This window comes from Phyllostomus discolor, chromosome 4 (genome assembly GCF_004126475.2).
Source record: "Phyllostomus discolor isolate MPI-MPIP mPhyDis1 chromosome 4, mPhyDis1.pri.v3, whole genome shotgun sequence".
Lineage (NCBI taxonomy): Eukaryota > Metazoa > Chordata > Mammalia > Chiroptera > Phyllostomidae > Phyllostomus > Phyllostomus discolor.
In genome coordinates, this window is record NC_040906.2 from 104,556,381 (window position 1) to 104,574,151 (window position 17,771).

General features: G+C 45.9%; 1 protein-coding gene across 6 annotated transcripts; it reads left to right on the top strand.

Moving 5' to 3' along the window:
• Positions 1-181: 181 nt before the first annotated feature.
• Positions 182-17,329, top strand: MSH5 (mutS homolog 5). Of its 6 annotated transcripts, XM_036023829.1 has the most exons (26): positions 182-715; positions 976-1,233; positions 1,517-1,640; positions 2,105-2,185; positions 2,369-2,431; positions 3,120-3,241; positions 3,429-3,538; positions 3,793-3,828; positions 4,159-4,241; positions 5,197-5,242; positions 9,004-9,142; positions 9,284-9,346; positions 12,995-13,123; positions 13,388-13,460; positions 13,620-13,729; positions 13,961-14,041; positions 14,281-14,368; positions 14,592-14,781; positions 14,889-15,015; positions 15,249-15,308; positions 15,445-15,594; positions 15,916-15,993; positions 16,196-16,339; positions 16,520-16,657; positions 16,800-16,873; positions 17,084-17,329. In XM_036023829.1, exons 2-26 carry the CDS (start codon positions 1,096-1,098, stop codon positions 17,193-17,195), a joined length of 2,559 nt encoding a protein of 852 aa, XP_035879722.1. In that variant the 5' UTR covers positions 182-715; positions 976-1,095; the 3' UTR covers positions 17,196-17,329. The 6 variants fall into 6 exon arrangements, with proteins under 6 accessions (XP_035879722.1, XP_035879726.1, XP_035879727.1 ...); XM_036023830.1 differs by having other exon boundaries at positions 184-1,233; positions 15,919-15,993; XM_036023833.1 differs by lacking the exon at positions 12,995-13,123 and having other exon boundaries at positions 182-1,233.
• Positions 17,330-17,771: the final 442 nt, after the last annotated feature.

Below are 17,771 nucleotides of genomic sequence, written 5' to 3' on the forward strand. Positions count from 1 at the left end.
CCAAAAGGTCACCGTTTAGATTCCCAGTGGGGGCACATGCCTGCGTTTTAGGCCATGTCTGGGGTTGGGGATCTTGAAGAGGCAACCCACATATCCGTGTTTCTCTCCCTCTCCCCTTCCTCCCCTCTCTTTAAAAATAAATAAATAAAATATTTTTTAAAAAGCATTCGGGTAGCTCTTACTACTTTGCCAGGCACTGTTCTAAGTTCTTTGTAAATATTAACTCAGAGGGACAAATGTTAACTTAAGAGTTGTTGGCACAGGTTGAATACTGTTACTTATCTCCGCTCTCCAGGAAAAAAACAAAAAAACGCGCCCCTGGTCCTTTAAGATCCCCACCCCCAGGCAAATACCCTAGCACAGTTCCGGGGGCTTGGATACAACCACTGCTTCCGGTCTTCTCACAGGCTCCACCCCGTTTAATCAAATCCCAGAAACCCCGAGGGCAAAAGGCCTGGGTGCTAAGCAACGGAAGAGAGCGGGAAGTTTGAACATTCTGGCGACGCCCCGTTTGAAAATAGGCCAATCAACGTCCATCCTTTTCAACGACTACATCCCTCTCGGGTCTCTCCCACCAATAGTGACTAAAGGGGTGGGGCGTGTGCAAGCGCTGGCGCGCTTATCCCGCAGGCCCGTGGCTGTTAGTGACGCGATCTCGCGCTCGTCGTGGTCCGAGTGACAGAAAAGGCGGGAAAACCCCACAAATTGTGCGCAAGTGGGGTGGGGAAGTTGAGAATGTGGAGCTCAGGTTATGGGGGCGTGGTCTGTGGACGTGGGGGCGTGGCTGGCTAGGACTGGAAGAGCAGGCTTGCACGGCTTTCCTCACTGACCCCTCAGACCGTCTCCATCAAAATACACCCTCTACGTGACAGAAATGGGGGGTTTCCATAGTCCATGCGTCAGTGAAATACCTGAGGTCACCTCTCAAAATGCCCCACAAATCTTGAAAACGATGTGACTTATTTCTCGCCTCAGCCCTCTCCCAGACTTCTCAGTGAATTTGCACTTGGGCGCGGCGCCCTTGCCAACTAACTCAGGGTGAACGCTCGCTCAGGAACCGCTATTATTTTCCGCATCCTCAGAGCCTCCCCGGCCATGGCCTTAGTCGGAGCTACCACAGGCGGGACGCCGCAGGGACTGGGATCCGAGGCGTCAGCGACCAGCTTCCCCAGCGCAACCCCAGTGCCGGGCCCTGGGGAGGCAGAAGAGGATGACCCGGAGGAGCCAGCGGAGGTCTCTGGGGCGGCGAGGTCGCTGGAGCGAGAGCTCTAAAGAATCGGGAGAGGTCGCTGGAGCAAGAGCTCCAAAGAATGGGGAGGGCGAGGAGTTGACCGAGGAGGGCTGGGCTGGGCTGGGCTGGTTACTCACCGCCGCTGACGTCTGTTTCACATTTACTGAAGGGGGTGATGATCCCTATCTCAGAGATTTGAGAAAATGATGAAAATTCAGTAAGGCACGGCACAATCCTGCACTGAGAAGTGGCTCAAATACTGGTTTCCTTTCTTCCTCGAGAAAGATCCATCTCTGTGTGCTGTGGAATTTAGGCCACTTGGGCATTGCCTACTATGACACTAGTGACTCCACCATCCACTTCATGCCAGACGCCCCAGACCACGAGAACCTCAAGCTCCTCCAGAGAGGTGGGGGAGGAACCAGCAATTTCTCTACTCTGGGTTTGGAAATGTCTTTCACTCATGTGCTTACCTGACTCAGTCGGTTTTATTAGTTGATTTCCAGAGGATGGCCTGGTGTTCTTAGGAATTTCATTATTCAACAGATATGTTTAGGTGTTCACAGTGTACCAGGTGTTGGAGATACAGTCCTGGGCAAAACAGTCCTGTCTGTCCTGTTGGGGTTTATAGTCTATTGACAATCCCCAGGATACTCCTTTTCCCTCCCATCCCTCACCAGTCTCATTACCCTCTTCTTTCCTAATTCTCATGCCTGACTCCTACCTATGCTCCCAATGTGTTGGACACTCCCTGTTCTTAGAGGAAATACGTTTTTGAGATGGGAAGGGAGATAGCAAGGAAAGGGTTATGGGTTTTCTCTTAGTCAAATGACAAAGATTCTTTAACTCATTGGTCTTCATTCTCCTTCCAAGTTCTGGATGAAATCAATCCCCAGTCTGTTGTTACGAGTGCCAAACAGGATGAGAATATGACACGGTTTCTGGGGAGGCTTGGTAAGGACTGAATAAAGCTGAGAAGGAAAATGAGACAGGACAAAAGTATGGAATATTACAGAAAACTAAAGGGTCTTGGAGGGAGGTAGAGTCAGGAAGCCAGAATTGGATGATAGGGAAGGTGGGGCAGGCAGAAAGACTGAAATGTACAGACTAATGACCTTTTCTTTGCCTCCTTCACAGCCTCCCAGCAACGGAGAGAGCCGAAGAGACCTGAAATCATATTTTTGCCAAATGTGGATTTTGGTATCTCCTTTTAGTTTGCCCAGTCCCACATCCTAGTTTCCCAACCCCTTCTAACTACACCCCATCATCAAAAGTCTCCCCTGTGCCTTATCTCATCCTAAACCTTTGAGTTCTCCAAGCCCTATGACCAGTCTCCTCAGGATCTCTCCTGCTCCCTACCCTTTAATAACCTGCAGCTTATTATGAAACTTTTACTTAGGCATGTCTAGGAATGAGGGCCTCCCCTGATAAGAGATTGGTGATATTTTTGGACAGCTTTGATTATTGTAATTTCTCCCTTTAAGCCAATGTCATTTGTTGAGGGAGGAAAAACTACCGCTTCAGCAACTTTGATAATCCATAAGGAACTTCCTTAACCTTTGCAAGTTAGAAAAAAAGATAGGAAATGTTCTGTCCTAATTAGATGTTAGGGTATTGGTGTTATATGATCTTTTTCACCCGAAGTCCCCATTTCCAGACAGATATCTTTCTTAGGGTGTGATCTCAGCCAAACATCTTTATATCATATGTAGGATAAAGAGAGTTAGACTAAGAGTCTGAAAATTTGGTTCTTGTTTCAGTTTTCCATTAACTGCCTGTGTGAGCTTGGCATGTCAAATCATCTCTCTTGCTTCTGTTGTTACAGTCTCAAACTGGGATAAAGGTTTAGGCTACAAAACCTTTCCCTCCCATGCCTTATCCAAAATAGGTTTGGAGATAAGCAAACAGCGCCTCCTTTCTGGAAACTACGCTTTCATCCCAGACTCCATGACCACCACTGAGAAAATTATCTTCCTCTCCTCCATCATTCCCTTTGACTGTCTTCTCACGGTGAGATGGGTTCTGGGAAGTCAGGGCTGTGATGTCATAGGATGGAGGAAGGCAAAAGCACCCCAGTCCTTGGGTTGAGTACTAGGAGGTCCTAGCCTAGCTCTGGAAAAATACTAGTTTTCCCTGCTATTGTCCAGCCTCTGGGATATTGGGATTTACCCCTGCTCCACTACTAATCCCCTCCCAGGTTCGAGCACTTGGAGGGCTGCTCAAGTTCCTGGGTCGAAGAAGAATCGGGGTTGAACTGGAAGATTATAACATCAGCATCCCCATCCTGGGCTTTAAGAAATTTGTGTTGTAGGTGATTTACCATAATCTCAGCCAAAGTAAGGTGGGAGGCCCGAATAGAACACAGTGTTGGATGGAGGGTAAGGGTGAGTGTGGGCAGTGACCTATCAGGTAAAGTGCTCTAGGACACACGGGAGCACCTAAGGGGATGTGGAGCTCTGGGGAGACTGTTTTGGGGGTGAGGCAAAAGGGATGAAACTTAGAAATTAACTCTGACCTCTCATACCCCAGCACCTTCCCTTCTGCTTATTTTCTACCCTCAGGACCCATCTAGTGAGCATAGATCGAGATACTTACAGGTAAGGAAATGGAGGCAGGCAGTCATCTCTGGGAAGGGGGAAGGTTTCAGCGTAATGCTCTAAAATCATAATGAGGCTCCAATTTCTTTAATCCTAAAGCTATTAAGATCTCTTTCCCTGAAGAAAAAAGAAGTGGGGGTGAGGGAGAAAGAAGAAAATCATAAAGGTATTACCCTTCTTTTCTGAAGGGAGAAACTGAGGCAGAGAGAAGTAAGGGGACAACCTTATATCAAGACTCAATCTCAGGAGAAATGTTCCAAACACCTTCCATTTTCTTAATTCCCTTTAAAAATCCAAGTTACCTAGAACTCTCCTATTTTTCCCTGACAGTGTTTTGCAGATATTTAAGAGTGAGTCTCACCCTTCAGTGTACAAAGTGGCCAGTGGATTGAAGGAGGGGCTCAGCCTCTTTGGTATGTATACCCTACCCCTCATCCTGCACTACAGAAGCTTTCCAGAAATGCAGCTGTCTCCAAGCTCCTCTCTTCCCACTTCACTGCTATTGCGAGATGTCTCTTGCACTCTCAAAATTTTTAAAAAATATTTTATTTATTTTTATTATTTTATTTTTTAAAAGATTTATTTATTTTTAGAGAGAGGGGAAGGGAGGGAGAAAGAGAGAAAGACACATCCATGTACTGTTGCCTCTCACATGCCCCTCACTGGGCACCTGGTCTGCAATCCAGGCATGTGTCCTGACTGAGAATCGAACCTGTGACCCTTTGGTTTGTAGACTAGCACTCAATCCACTGAGCCACACCAGCCAGGGCTCCCATCAGCTTTCTTAATCCCCTTTTACCCTCCCTGAACTTGGGCATTTCCCCTTACCCTGTAGTTGTCTAATGTCATTGGCATATCATCTCCTACTTTACCAATTCCATGTTCATTCCTTGGGTTTGCATGAATGTGAATGCTTCTACTAGTTATGCACCTACATAGGGACTTTGGGAGGCCCTATACTCAGAGGAGAGTTGGTAACTGTGAAAATGCCCATTTTTTATTTGCATAGAGTCTTTATCAGTTGTCTCTAGCTTTAGGGTGTACTACACATACTGCCCAGAGTGTCCGCCTAGTTTCACTATGCATATATCAGTGGGTAGTATCTAATGTTTACATATATGTATTGGGCTTTTTGTGAGTCTGACTATTTCTGCTCTGCATATTTTTCTGGCTGAGTGTTCCAATGAGTATGTTCCCTCCCCTAAGCCCATGTAAGGTTATCCTGATTCAGGCTTGTGGCCAGGTGCTGACTTTGACTGCCTTTGTATCCTGTGTCTGGGGAATGCCCCTCAGATTAGCCTGCCCAACACTGGAACCTCTGACCCAGATGCCTCAGCCACACATTCCTTTTTCTGACTCCCCCCACAGGAATCCTGAATAGATGCCGCTGTAAATGGGGAGAGAAGCTGCTCAGGTGAGTGGGTCTCATACGTGTACTATAGGCTAATTCATGCTGTCTACAGACATACATACCATGTCATGTAGTAGTACAAAAACAGCTGCCCTTTCGGGAAAGCTGGCTAAATGCATTTAATCCTTTAACAACCCATGTGGTAACTGGTATTATGCTTATTTTGTGTTGTCAGCAAAGATAAACATATACTCAATAGTATGCAGACTTGCACACATACAAGCAACAGAAACACAATCACAAAACCCTAATGTATACATGGTAACATGTTTAATTACCAAAACCACACTGCAAATTTGAGCTATTCTGATAACTCTCAATTTGTAGGTCTAGTTCAGTGCTCCATATGTAGAATGCTAATTACACATTGTTGCTACCTGCAATTTCTACAGGTAGCACAAACTCAGAGCATCCAAACTGACACCCACTGGACCTGTTCCTCTTCCTGGATTCCCCTTTATGGTTAATGGCATTGCTGGCAATACAGCTTCTCAAGCTCTGAACCTTGGATTGATGCTTCTCTCTCACCCCACCCCCCATATTCACTCATTCACTAGAGCCTATTCTGTCCTCCAGTGTCTCTCTCAGCCATCCCTTTGACCTTTCCTTTTCACTGCTCTAATTCTGGCTATCATCATTTCTATTTACTTATTTATTTTTTAATCCTTACCTGAGGGCATTGGTTTTTTTAGAGAGAGAAGGAGGGAGAGAGAAACATTGATTGGTTGCCTTCTTATACACGCCCCACCTGGGATATGCACCCCAACCAGGGATTGACTCACAACCTGGGTATGTGCCCTAACCAGTAATTGAACCCACCACCTTTCAATCCATGGTATGATGTTCCAACCAACTGAGCCACACCCGCCAGGGCTCATCATTTCTAATTTGAAGCATTGCATATAACTCCACATTAGTCTCTCTGCTTCTACTCTCTTCTTTTTTCTAATCTTTTGTTCTAAAATACCTGTTAATCCAAAACAGAGATCTGAGCATGTCATTCCACGTTTTTTAAAACCTTAGGTAGAAATAAAATAACAAACCTCAAGAGGCTTCCTTATTACCTGTAGGATGAAGATTAGCATCTTGCTTTGGCTGTGTGGCTCAGGTGGTTGGAGCATCTTCCTGTGCACCAAAGAGTTGCAGGTTCAATTCCTGGTCAGAGCACATACCCAGGTTGTAGGTTCAGTCCTCAGTTGGGATGTGTACAGGAGGCAACTGATTGATGTTTCTCTCTTTCCCTCTCTCCCCCTTCCTCTTTCTCTAAAAACAAAACAAAACAAAACAAAACATCGATTGGTTGCCTTCTTATACATACCCTGACTGGGATATACGCCCCAAATAGGGATTGAATCCATAACCTGGGTATGTGCACTGACCAGGAATTTAACCTGCGACCTTTTGATGTATGGTATGATGCTCCAGCCCACTAAGCCATACCAGCCAGGGCCTAAATCCTTTCTCACTGGATCCATCCTACATTCCAGTCATTTGGGGCCACTTGCCATCATGGGAATACATCATGCCTGTATTCTGTCTCTCTAAGAAGTTCCCTATTCTCCACTTTGTCAAAATCTTACTTCAAGGTGCCATCTATCACCTTTTTTTGTGAAGCTGTCATAGGCCCCTATAAGGAAACTGACACTCACTTTCCTGTGTGCTAAGTAGTGCTTATTTATATTTTCTTGTTGCACTGCCACATCAATGGGAATTAGTCAGCAGTGAATTTGCTTGCCCTCATACAGTGGCCATTCCTGTTATCTCAGTGCCTACATCACCTTGTACACTGTAGTACTCAGTGAGTGAGCACGATACGGAAATGCAAGAACACTGGTGGCATCATCTCTAAGAACTTAGCAGTCCCCCTGCCACCTCCCTCCCAAAAAAAGAATTCAGCAGATACCTTTGCCAGCCTATAGATGCACAATATTTTCCCCATTTCACCTGCCCTGAGATGTGTCTTTTGGAGGTTAATTTAGAGTAATTTGTAGGTTCATTTCCAGGTAACTGGTAGGTGATTTTAATTACCGTCACATTCTCCAGTGCTTCAGGTACAGCTCTCTTAATCTCAACCAGGGATGACAGGGAAGGATCTCAATGGGGAAGAGAACTGAATTAAAGGTGGGGGGGATGCAGATTCTTGATAGGATTCCCCAGGACATGCAATCATAATCTGAATGATGAACTAAGGACTCAGCTGGACTAAAGCTGGACAGGGTACCAGGAATTTGGTTGAATGTCACAGTATGCTTTTCTTTTTTTTAAGATTTATTTATTTTCAGAGGGAGGGGAAGGGAGGGAGAAAGAGAGGGAGAGACACATTAATGTATGGTTGCCTTTCACATGTCCCCTACTGGGGACCTGGCCCACAACCCAGGCATGTGCCCTGACTGGGAATCAAATCAACAACCCTTTGGTTCACAGGCTGGTGCTCAATCCATGGAGCCACACCAGCCAGGGCCACAGTATGTTTTAAAGAACACTGTCCTAGTAGTCTGGAGACCCAAGTTTGAGACCCAGCTCTACTTCTGACTAGCAGTATGACTGCACAAGTCATTTATGCTACAGGGGTCTCATTTCCTCAGCTCTAAAATAAGGAAGTTTGGCTTAACTAAAATCCTGGCACTAGCAGTAAAAACCTAGATGTTTTACATGAAAGTTAGCTTGATGAGGCTCATGTACTCTCCAAAGTGGAGAAAGACCTTCACAGCCTGGCCTACACTGCTCCCTGGACTGGAAAAGCCTTTTGTGGCCAAGGAGCAGAGGTGCCCTAAAACCCATCTTTGACCCTGGACCTGGCTTGTGTGGATTGAGTGTCTGCCTGTGAGCCAATGGGTCGCTGGTTTGATTCCCAGTCAGGGCACATGCCTGAGTTGCAGGCTGGGTCCTCATTTGGGGCTCATGCGAAAGGCAACTGATCAGTGTTTCTCTCCCTTTCTTTCTCCTTCCCTTCCCCCCTCTCTAAAATAAAATCTTGAAGAAAATAAAGAGTAGACAGTATTATTGAAGCCCTTCAAGTGTCCCTCCCCAGTCCTTTCTTCTCTGCAGAGATGACCATCATCATGCATTGAGGACTTAAATAATTACACATGGTATAATTATATACTTTCACAGGATGAACATGAAAAGATGAATGTCTGCTACTACACCAGAGACATTTTCACAGCTAAATACATAGATACAAACTGCCTCTGACTCACCCTCTCCTACTTAGCCACCAAGAGAGCTAGAGTGTTGTCATACAAATGCCTTGGCACATTGCTCTCCATCTAAAATATTGATGAGTTCTATCACATATCCACATGCAATGACACATATGGTCATATCCATCAAAATTGTGATACACAGCCCTGACTGGCATGGCTCAGTGGATTGAATGCTGGCCTGTGAACCAAGGGGTCACTGGTTCAATTCTTAGTCAGGGCGCATGCCTGGGTTGCAGGCCAGGTGCCCCGTGGGTGGCACATGGGAGGCAACCACACATTGCTGTTTTTCTCCCTCTCTTTCTCCTTTCTTTTCCCCTCTCTCAAAATAAATAAAATCTTTCAAAACAAAAAACTGATACACAGACATAGTTGTGCTCACATGCAGAGAATGTCAGTAGGTATATTGTAAACACCCCTGCACAGGTAGGACACTGTACTTGCCAGTACAGATACATATTGCCCCAATTGCCAGGGACCTGCAAACACACATTTTCACAAATTGAGCATGATGAGAACAGATGTAATTTCTGGTCTCCTCACCCCAACCCTCACTTCCAGGCTGTGGTTCACACGTCCAACTCATGACTTAGAGGAACTAAATTCTCGTCTGGATGTCATTCAGTTTTTCCTGCTACCCCAGAATCTGGACATGGCTCAGATGCTGCATCGGTTGCTGGGTCACATCAAGAATGTGCCTGTGAGCCCAGGGTCGGGGTGCAGGGAGATGAGGAAGGAGGTTGAGGGCCAATATGGGATATTGGGCTTCTGGAGGGGCATTAGGGTGAGCAAGGGAAAACAACGGCTGCTTCTTTCTCTGATTGTCTTTGCCTGACTGTAGCTGATTCTGAAACGCATGAAGTTGTCCCACACCAAGGTCAGCGACTGGCAGGTTCTCTACAAGGTAGGACCTACCCTCTTGCATTCTAAAAGTTCAGGTTAAGCCCTTCAGCATGTGTTCTAGACCTTCTGTACTGTGGTTACCATGTCCAACTTTATCCTAACACTTTTTTAAAGCTCATATTGTAGCAGTTGTCCAAAAATAGTAAAACAAACCCTCATGTATCCACCTTGCAGCTTCAACACTTTGACTCATGCCAGTCTTTTTTTTTATAAATTTTTTTAAATTTTATTTTTCAATTTACTAGGCTTTTTTTAAAGATTTTATTTATTTATTTTTAGAGAGGGAAGGGGGAGAGAGAGAGAGAGAGAGAAACATCAATGTGCGGTTGCTGGGGGTTATGGCCTGCAACCCAGGCATGTACCCTGGCTGGGAATTGAACCTGGGACACTTTGGTTCCCAGCCCGCGCTCCATCCACTGAGCTACGCCAGCCAGGGCTGACTCATGCCAGTCTTATTCCATGTATATCATCTCCCATTTTCCACTATCTAGATTATTTTTAAGCAATTCCCAGTCATCATATCATTTCATCCATAAATATTTCAGTATGATTTCTAACAGAAAAGTTATTCTTTTTAAAGATTTTATTTATTTTTAGAGAGATGGGAAGGGAGGGAGATAGGGAGAGAAACATTGAGGTGCGAGAGACATGCATCAATCAATTGCCTCTCGTGTACCCCCAACTGGGGACCTAGCACGCAACCCAGGCATGTGCCCTGACTGGGGATTGGACTGGTGACCCTTTGGTTCACAGGCCAGCAGTCAATCCACTGAGCCACACCAGCCAGGGCTAAAAGAAAGTTATGTTTAAAAAAGAATGACTACCATTATGTTACCTAAAAATTAACACAATTATTTAACATCATTAACTATCTAATGTTTAAATTTCTAGACTCTTAAACATCATGATTTTTAAAACATTCTCACCTGAGGATGTGTTTATCGATATTTTAGAGAGAGAAACAGAGAAACATTGATGTGAGAGAAACATTGATTGGTTACCTCCTGTAAATGCCCTGACTAGGGATCAAACCCACAACCTAGGTATGTGCCTTGACCAGCGATTGAACCCACATTTTGGTGTACGAGATAATGCTTCAACCAACGGAGCCATCTGGTCAGGAGTTTTGTGTGTGTGTGTGTGCGTGTGTGTGTGTGTGTGTGTTTAAGTTATTGATTTTAGAGAGAGAAACGCTGATTTGTTGTTCCATTTATTTATGATTGGTTGATTCTTATATATGCCCTGACCAGGGATTGACCCCACAACCTTGGTGTATCAGAACAATATTCTAACCAACCAAACCACCCAGCCAGGGATCTTTTAAGTCTCTTTTATGTGTTCCTTCTGCTCTCTCTGTCTGTGTTTCTGTCTCTCTCCTTTCTCCTACTCTCTTTTATATATATATATTTTTTTTTTCAAAGATTTTATTTATTTTTAGAGAGAGGGAAAGGGAAGGAGATAGAGAGGGAAACATCAATGTGTGGTTGCCTCTTGAGTGCCCCCTACTGGGGACCCTGAAACCTGGCCTTCAGGCATATGCCCTGACTGGGAATCGAACTGGAGACCTTTCACTTTGTGGTAAGATGCCCAACCAACTGAGCCCTACTGGTCAGGACACAAAGTGGTTATTTTACTTCTGTCACTCTTTGTTTATTTGTTAGCCAGATTATTCTATAGAGAAAAACGTCTTCTCGTCTGCTCTTTGATTACCCAGTGATACAGTTCATATTACAGAAAATTGCTTGATTTTTTTCTCCACCTTTGTTTATCAGCTATCATCTTAGTAAATTAGTTCTATAACATCCTCCCAGGTAGCCAATGAGTTTTTTTTGTTGCTGTTTTAGTGTCATTATGAACTAGATTTACACATGCTCTTCAGTCTTTTAAATTTTTTTTAAAGGTTTTGTCTATTTATTTTTAGAGAGAGGGAGAGGAGGGGAGAAAGAGGGACAGAAACACCAATGTATAAAGAGAAACATTGATTGGTTGCCTCTCGCAGGCCCCCACCCAGAGATCTGGCCTGCAACCCAGGCATGTGCTCTGACCGGGACTCAAACCGTTGACATTTTGATCTGGAGGACAACACCCAACCCACTGAGGCACACCAGTCATAGCAGTCTTTTTATTCTTTATACATGTTCAAATTATTCCATCTTGTTCCAATGGGAGCCTGTTGAGGTTAGCTTTTGAGTCCTTTAACCACAACCCTGGTAGACTTTGATAAGCTTCCTGCTGTCTGGCTTGACAAGATATACCAGATATATAATTCACATCTCTTGGTTTGGACCTGGAAGCAGACATTTCTCCAAGGAGCCCTGGTTCCTTTTAGTGAGAAATGTTATTTCTGTACCACAGTCTGAATGCTAGAGGGTGCTCATCGTGTTTTGCTCATTGCTTCTAGGCCTTTTCTGTGTACGGATCTATGAACTTTAAAAAGATAAAATAAAATGCATAATAAATTAGCACCAATACCACCATTTTAAGTTTGGAACAACAGGGTTCTTACCATGTATATCCTCTTCAATATTTTCTTCCATACTGGAAATTCTGGTTCTCATTAACACTAGGAATGATAAAATTAGAATACCATTCATTTGCTTTTCCCTGCATTACATCAACAACAATCTTATACCAATACCAACACTACTACCAACTATATGATTATTGAAAACCACTAAGATTTTTTTAGGGGAAACAGTTCTTTTTGTCCCCACTAGGGATAGAAAGATGACTATTTTACTGACTTGGAATAGTTTCTGTCTCTGTGGTTATGCCACTACATGGATATACATTTATGATCATTTGTTTCATTATGGTTTTAATTTTTAGGAATTTCTTTTTAAAGTTTAATTTAATTATATAATTATGTAAAATATTTACACCATTCCAAAGTCAAATCTCCCAAACAAGGTGTAGTCAATTAATCACCTCAGAGTTCTCAGAGTTCTCAAAAAGAGTTTCTTTTTTGGTCCCTTCTTTCCATCTATAGATAACCTCTTCTTTTTCTTTTTTAAAAGATTTTGTTTGTTTGTTTGTTTATTATTTTTAGAGAGAGGTGAAGGGAGGGAAACCTCTCACACGCTCCCACTGGGGTCCTCGCCCGCAACCTAGGCATGTGCCCTGACTAGGAATCAAACCAGTGACCTTTTGGTTGGCAGTCTGGCACTCAACCTGTGGAGCCACACCAGCTAGGGCCATAATTTTTCTTTTTAAAAATTTGTCTTCTGCCCAGGCCAGGTAGCTCAGTTGGTTAGAGCATCATCCCCATATACCAAGGTTGTGAGTTTGATCCCCAGTCAGGCACATACAAGAACCAACCAGTAAATGCATAAATAAGTGGAACAACAAATTGATGTCTCTCTGTGTCTCTCTCTTTTCAAAATCAATTTTAAAAATTAAAAAATTAAAATTTGTCTTCCTAGGCTGTAAGCTCATATGGATAGAGACCATATCTTGGTTGTCTTTGTAACCTCAGTATTTAGTGCAGTGCCAAGCACATTTCCTCCCTATTCCTTTTTTCCTTTGAAATTTTCTCTCCTTCTTTGTTATTGTGTTTTTCCTTGTTGGCTTTTGTTCTCAGTCAATCCCTGTTCCTTAGCCTCAGCCAGGGCTGGTGTGGGCCACCCTCTTCTGTTCACTTTTCCTACAGACTGTGTACAGTGCCCTGGGCCTGAGGGATGCCTGTCGCTCCCTGCCCCAGTCCATCCCGCTCTTTCGGGACATTGCCCAAGAGTTCTCTGATGACTTGCACCATATCATCAGTCTCATTGGCAAGGTGGTGAGTGGAAGGAATATGGCCAAGCTCCTGAGGAACCAGAGGCCAGAGATGTAGTGTGGAAAATGGGGAAACCTGGGAGACACTGAGGTCAGTTGAATGACTAAAGAATGGAATGATGAAAGGTGGCAGAACATCAGGATTTGCTTGGAGGGTTAGGGTTAAACCAGGGACTGCAGGGAGAATTGGGGCCCATTAGAAGTGAGGAACAGGAACAGAACTGAGATGGTGCTGGATAAAAAGCAACTGGACTTCTTGCCTCCTCAGGTGGACTTTGAGGGCAGTTTTGCTGCAAATCACTTCACAGTCCTTCCCAGCATAGATCCTGAAATTGATGAGAGTGAGTGTTAGATGTGGTGATGGGCCTATGAGCCCTGAAACACGTGCCTGCCTGGTGATGGGGTACCATCCTTGGTAGACAGCCACTACAACTGGGGCTGATCATGGCAACCAGGGCATGAACCTTACTTTTGATGTCCACATGTCTTTACTCTTCTAGAAAAACAAAAGCTGGTGGGACTTCCCAGCTTCCTCACTGAGGTCGCTTGGAAAGAGTTGGAGAGTCTGGACTCCCGCATTCCTTCATGCAGTGTCATCTATATCCCTCTGGTGAGGGCAGGAGGCTAGGTGTGATCTCCAGGGGTCTTTAGGGAGGATATTAGGCTTATGAAGGATGCATTGGTAGATAAGAAAACTTCTGCAGAAGCCTGAAAAATATGAACACCTTGTGGTGGCTTTAGCTCCCTGAGGGAAGCATTGGGGATGAAAGGGACTCTGGCTTCTAAGGAGAAAGTGCCCCGTATGTCATGTTCTGCTTTATCTCCTCTTTCCTCTCTCCAGATAGGCTTCCTTCTTTCTATTCCCCGCCTGCCTTCCATGGTGGAGGCCAGTGACTTTGAGATCGAGGGACTGGAGTTCATGGTAAGACCCTCAACCTCTGTAGGGAGTCAATAAGGAAAATGAATCAGAATCTGACAGGGGGGTTACTCCATCAGTACTGCCCAATATGGGATCTCTCTTCTGTAGTTTTACTTTGATCTGTATTAGCTCTGAGAAGAAGGAGAGGGAAGTCAGGTGGAGGCCTGGAGGTGGAGTTAGAAAGGTGGGAGAGGATGAGGACCAAGAGATGCAAAGCCCACAGCTCGAACTCTCTTATCCAGTTTCTCTCAGAGGAGAAGCTGCACTATCGCAGTGCTCGAACCAAGGAGCTGGATGCATTGCTGGGGGACCTGCACTGCGATATCCGGGGTGAGGAGAGGTGAAAGGCTGAAGGGGAGTGGGCAGCTTGGAGATTCTAACAGGCTCCCTTTCCTCCTGCTCTCGCTCTTTTCACTCTGACTCTACATCTTCTCTGTCTCTAGGTGTCTCGGATTGTATGTGTAAGCCTGTTTCCAGGTCACTTTGCTGGTCTCTGTCTTTTGTTCACATTCCCCTGGAGCTGACCCCAACCTTTTCCCTCACCTACCCTCAGATCGGGAGACCCTGCTGATGTACCAGCTGCAGTGTCAGGTGCTGGCACGGGCAGCTGTCTTGACCCGGGTGTTGGACCTTGCCTCCCGCCTGGATGTCCTGCTGGCTCTTGCCAGTGCTGCCCGGGACTATGGCTACTCAAGGCCCCATTACTCCCCCCAACTCCTTGGAGTGCGAATCCAGAATGGCAGGTGAGAACAGAGGGGGTGAAGGCACGGACACGAGGGGCCTTCAGGCCCCATATTCTGGGGCTTGATCCATCTGGCCCATGTGTGAAATACCTCTCCACTCACTGCAGACATCCTCTGATGGAACTCTGTGCCCGAACCTTTGTACCCAACTCTGCAGAATGCGGTGGGAACAGAGGGAGAGTCAAAGTCATCACTGGACCCAACTCCTCAGGGAAGAGCATATACCTCAAACAGGTAGGAGAATCCTGCACACTGGGCCTCTGGCATCTTCTCCATCATCTCATCCCCCACCTGCCAGCCAACCCAGGTTCCTGCAGCTCTTTTGGGTTCCAACCCCTCCTGTCATGAAGACACTGTAATCCACACCGTGCTCCTCTGCCTCACATGTTCCATTCTCCACTTGAGGGAGAGCCATGACCTAATAGATCTTCCCATGGCATCAGTTCCCTTCCCTTCCCTCTGCATAGGTCCATGCCATTCCCCACTGTGCCCCTGCTGACTTCCTGTCCCTCTCTACAGATCCTAAAGTGAGTAGAAGGGCATGTGATCTTCTATTAAACTGTGTCCATGCCTCTTTGATCTATTATTTACCTCTCAGTTTAGCCTCACTTTCACTTCAGCCCATTCCACCAGGCCTCAGGCTCTGTCTCTGTCTCTGCTCAGGTAGGCCTGATCACATTCATGGCCCTGGTGGGCAGCTTTGTACCAGCAGAGGAAGCTGAGATCGGGGCAGTAGACGCCATCTTCACCCGAATTCATAGCTGCGAGTCCATCTCCCTGGGCCTTTCCACTTTCATGATCGACCTCAACCAGGTCAAACAGAGCAAAGAGAGGGGGGATTGAGGGAGGGGGTCATGGTGAAGGAACTTTACCCATGAAAAATGATCAGAACAGGAAAAGCATTCCCTCTGCTGCCTGCCCTCTATACTGGAGAACCTCTCGTGAATGCTTGCTTTGCGTGAGGCACTGTTGGCAACGAAAGGGCAAACAAAACATGTGCCTCACCATTAAAGAGTTTGCAGTCCAGTAGGGTGGACACATAATACAAGCAGCTTTATTCACAGGCAGACTGTGGTCAGTGTGTTATAGGCTTCAAATGCTAATGAAACTCTCCTTTGTCCACCTGGTACCCAGCAGGTGGCAAAAGCAGTGAACAATGCCACGGAGCAGTCCCTTGTCCTTATGGATGAATTCGGCAAGGGAACGAACACGGTGAGGGGAGAAACTGATGAGGAACTGAGGAGGGGATAATGGAGGAGACAAAGGAGCATGACGGGGAGGGTGGGCCTCAGGAAAATAGGGATATGGGTGGAGAAGAAACAGAAAAGTATAAGATGGGAAAGGCCAGAGTGGGTGGAAGGGGTGCCTGTGGAGCACCCATGGTTCTGCACCCTCACCCCTGTCCTCTCTACAGGTAGATGGACTTGCACTTCTGGCTGCTGTGCTCCGACACTGGCTGTCACTTGGTCCCATGTGTCCCCACATCTTTGTGGCCACCAACTTTCTGAGCCTCTTTCAGCTACAGCTGCTGCCACAGGGGCCCCTTATGCAGTATTTGGTGAGGACACTAATCTAGCCCCCAGGGTCCCCTAAGCCGAGTGTTTCCCAGAGCTGGAGACTGGCTCCTCCATCAGAACAGAGACTTCCCTTTCCTCACTCCCCACAGGGATTGGCCATGGGTTTCAGGGCAGGAAGCTGAGTGATAATGACACACTGTCCCCTTTTATTCTTTTTTAAGACCATGGAGACCTGTGAGGATGGGAATGATCTTGTCTTCTTTTATCGGGTTTGCGAAGGTGTTGCCAATGCCAGCCATGCCTCCCACACAGCTGCCCAGGCCAGGCTTCCTGACAAGCTCATTTCTCGTGGCAAGGAGGTGATGAGATCCTGATATGAATCATGTCTATCAGGGCTTGCTTCCACTGCCCTGCTCCTCTCAGGGGCCTGGGTTTCTGACACTTACTTCCTCTTTTCTTACCCAACTCCCCCTACCCTTTCCCCGCCCTTCCTGTGCCTAGGTCTCAGACTTGATCCGCAGTGGAAAACCCATTAAGCCTATCAAGGAGTTGCTAAAGGAGAAGCAAATGGAAAAGTGAGTGTATGACCCAGGTTCCTTGTTTTCTCTGGCATCTTGTGCAGCTCTTGTCCCCTTGCAAGGACTCAGAAAGCCTCTTTGCCTTTCAATGACACACTGTTTCTGAAATCCCATAATTCTCAAGGTCTCAGTTTCCTGTGCCACAACTTCTCCCCTCTGCTCAGGAGTCAGTTATCTCATGTGTCTCACTGTTCTCTCTCCCCTCAGTTGCCAGACATTAGTAGAAAAGTTTCTGAAACTGGATTTGGAAGATCCCAACCTGGACCTGGAGATTTTCATGAGCCAGGAAGTGCTGCCTGCGGCCACCACCATCCTCTGAGTCCTTCCTCTGCCCCCTCCACTTCCCAAGCCCCTGTGGGCTGCCATTCCCTCTTCATTTCATTATTATTTTCTAACCCAGAGTTCTCAGTTTCTCTGGAAATTTTGTTTCATATTAGGAATAAAGATATTTTTTGGAGAAAGTTGTTTTCTCATTGCAGCCAAAACAAAGCAAGAAAATAGAAAAGAGGTGAAACACCAAGCAGGAGTCTACAGAAGGACCTGACCTGCCTCATTAAAAATATAGTGACACCCTGACTGCTGTGGCTTAGTGGATTGAGCACTGATGTGCAAACTGAAAGGTTACTGGTTCAATCCTCAGCCAGGGATTGGGGACCCTCAGCTGGGGACCTACAGGTCCCCAGTAGGGGGCATGCAAGAGGCAACCACACATTGATGTTTCTCTCCCTTACCCTCTCTCTAAAAATAAATAAATAAAGTCTTAAAAAAAAACAAACCCTAACTTCAGGAGACGCTACAAAAACCTAAGAGGGAAGACAGAGGAATCCAAGGAGATGGAACACCTCAGGCTCAGACCTCAGCCATGGCAGACATGGCAGGAGGGCCTCTGAGAGGC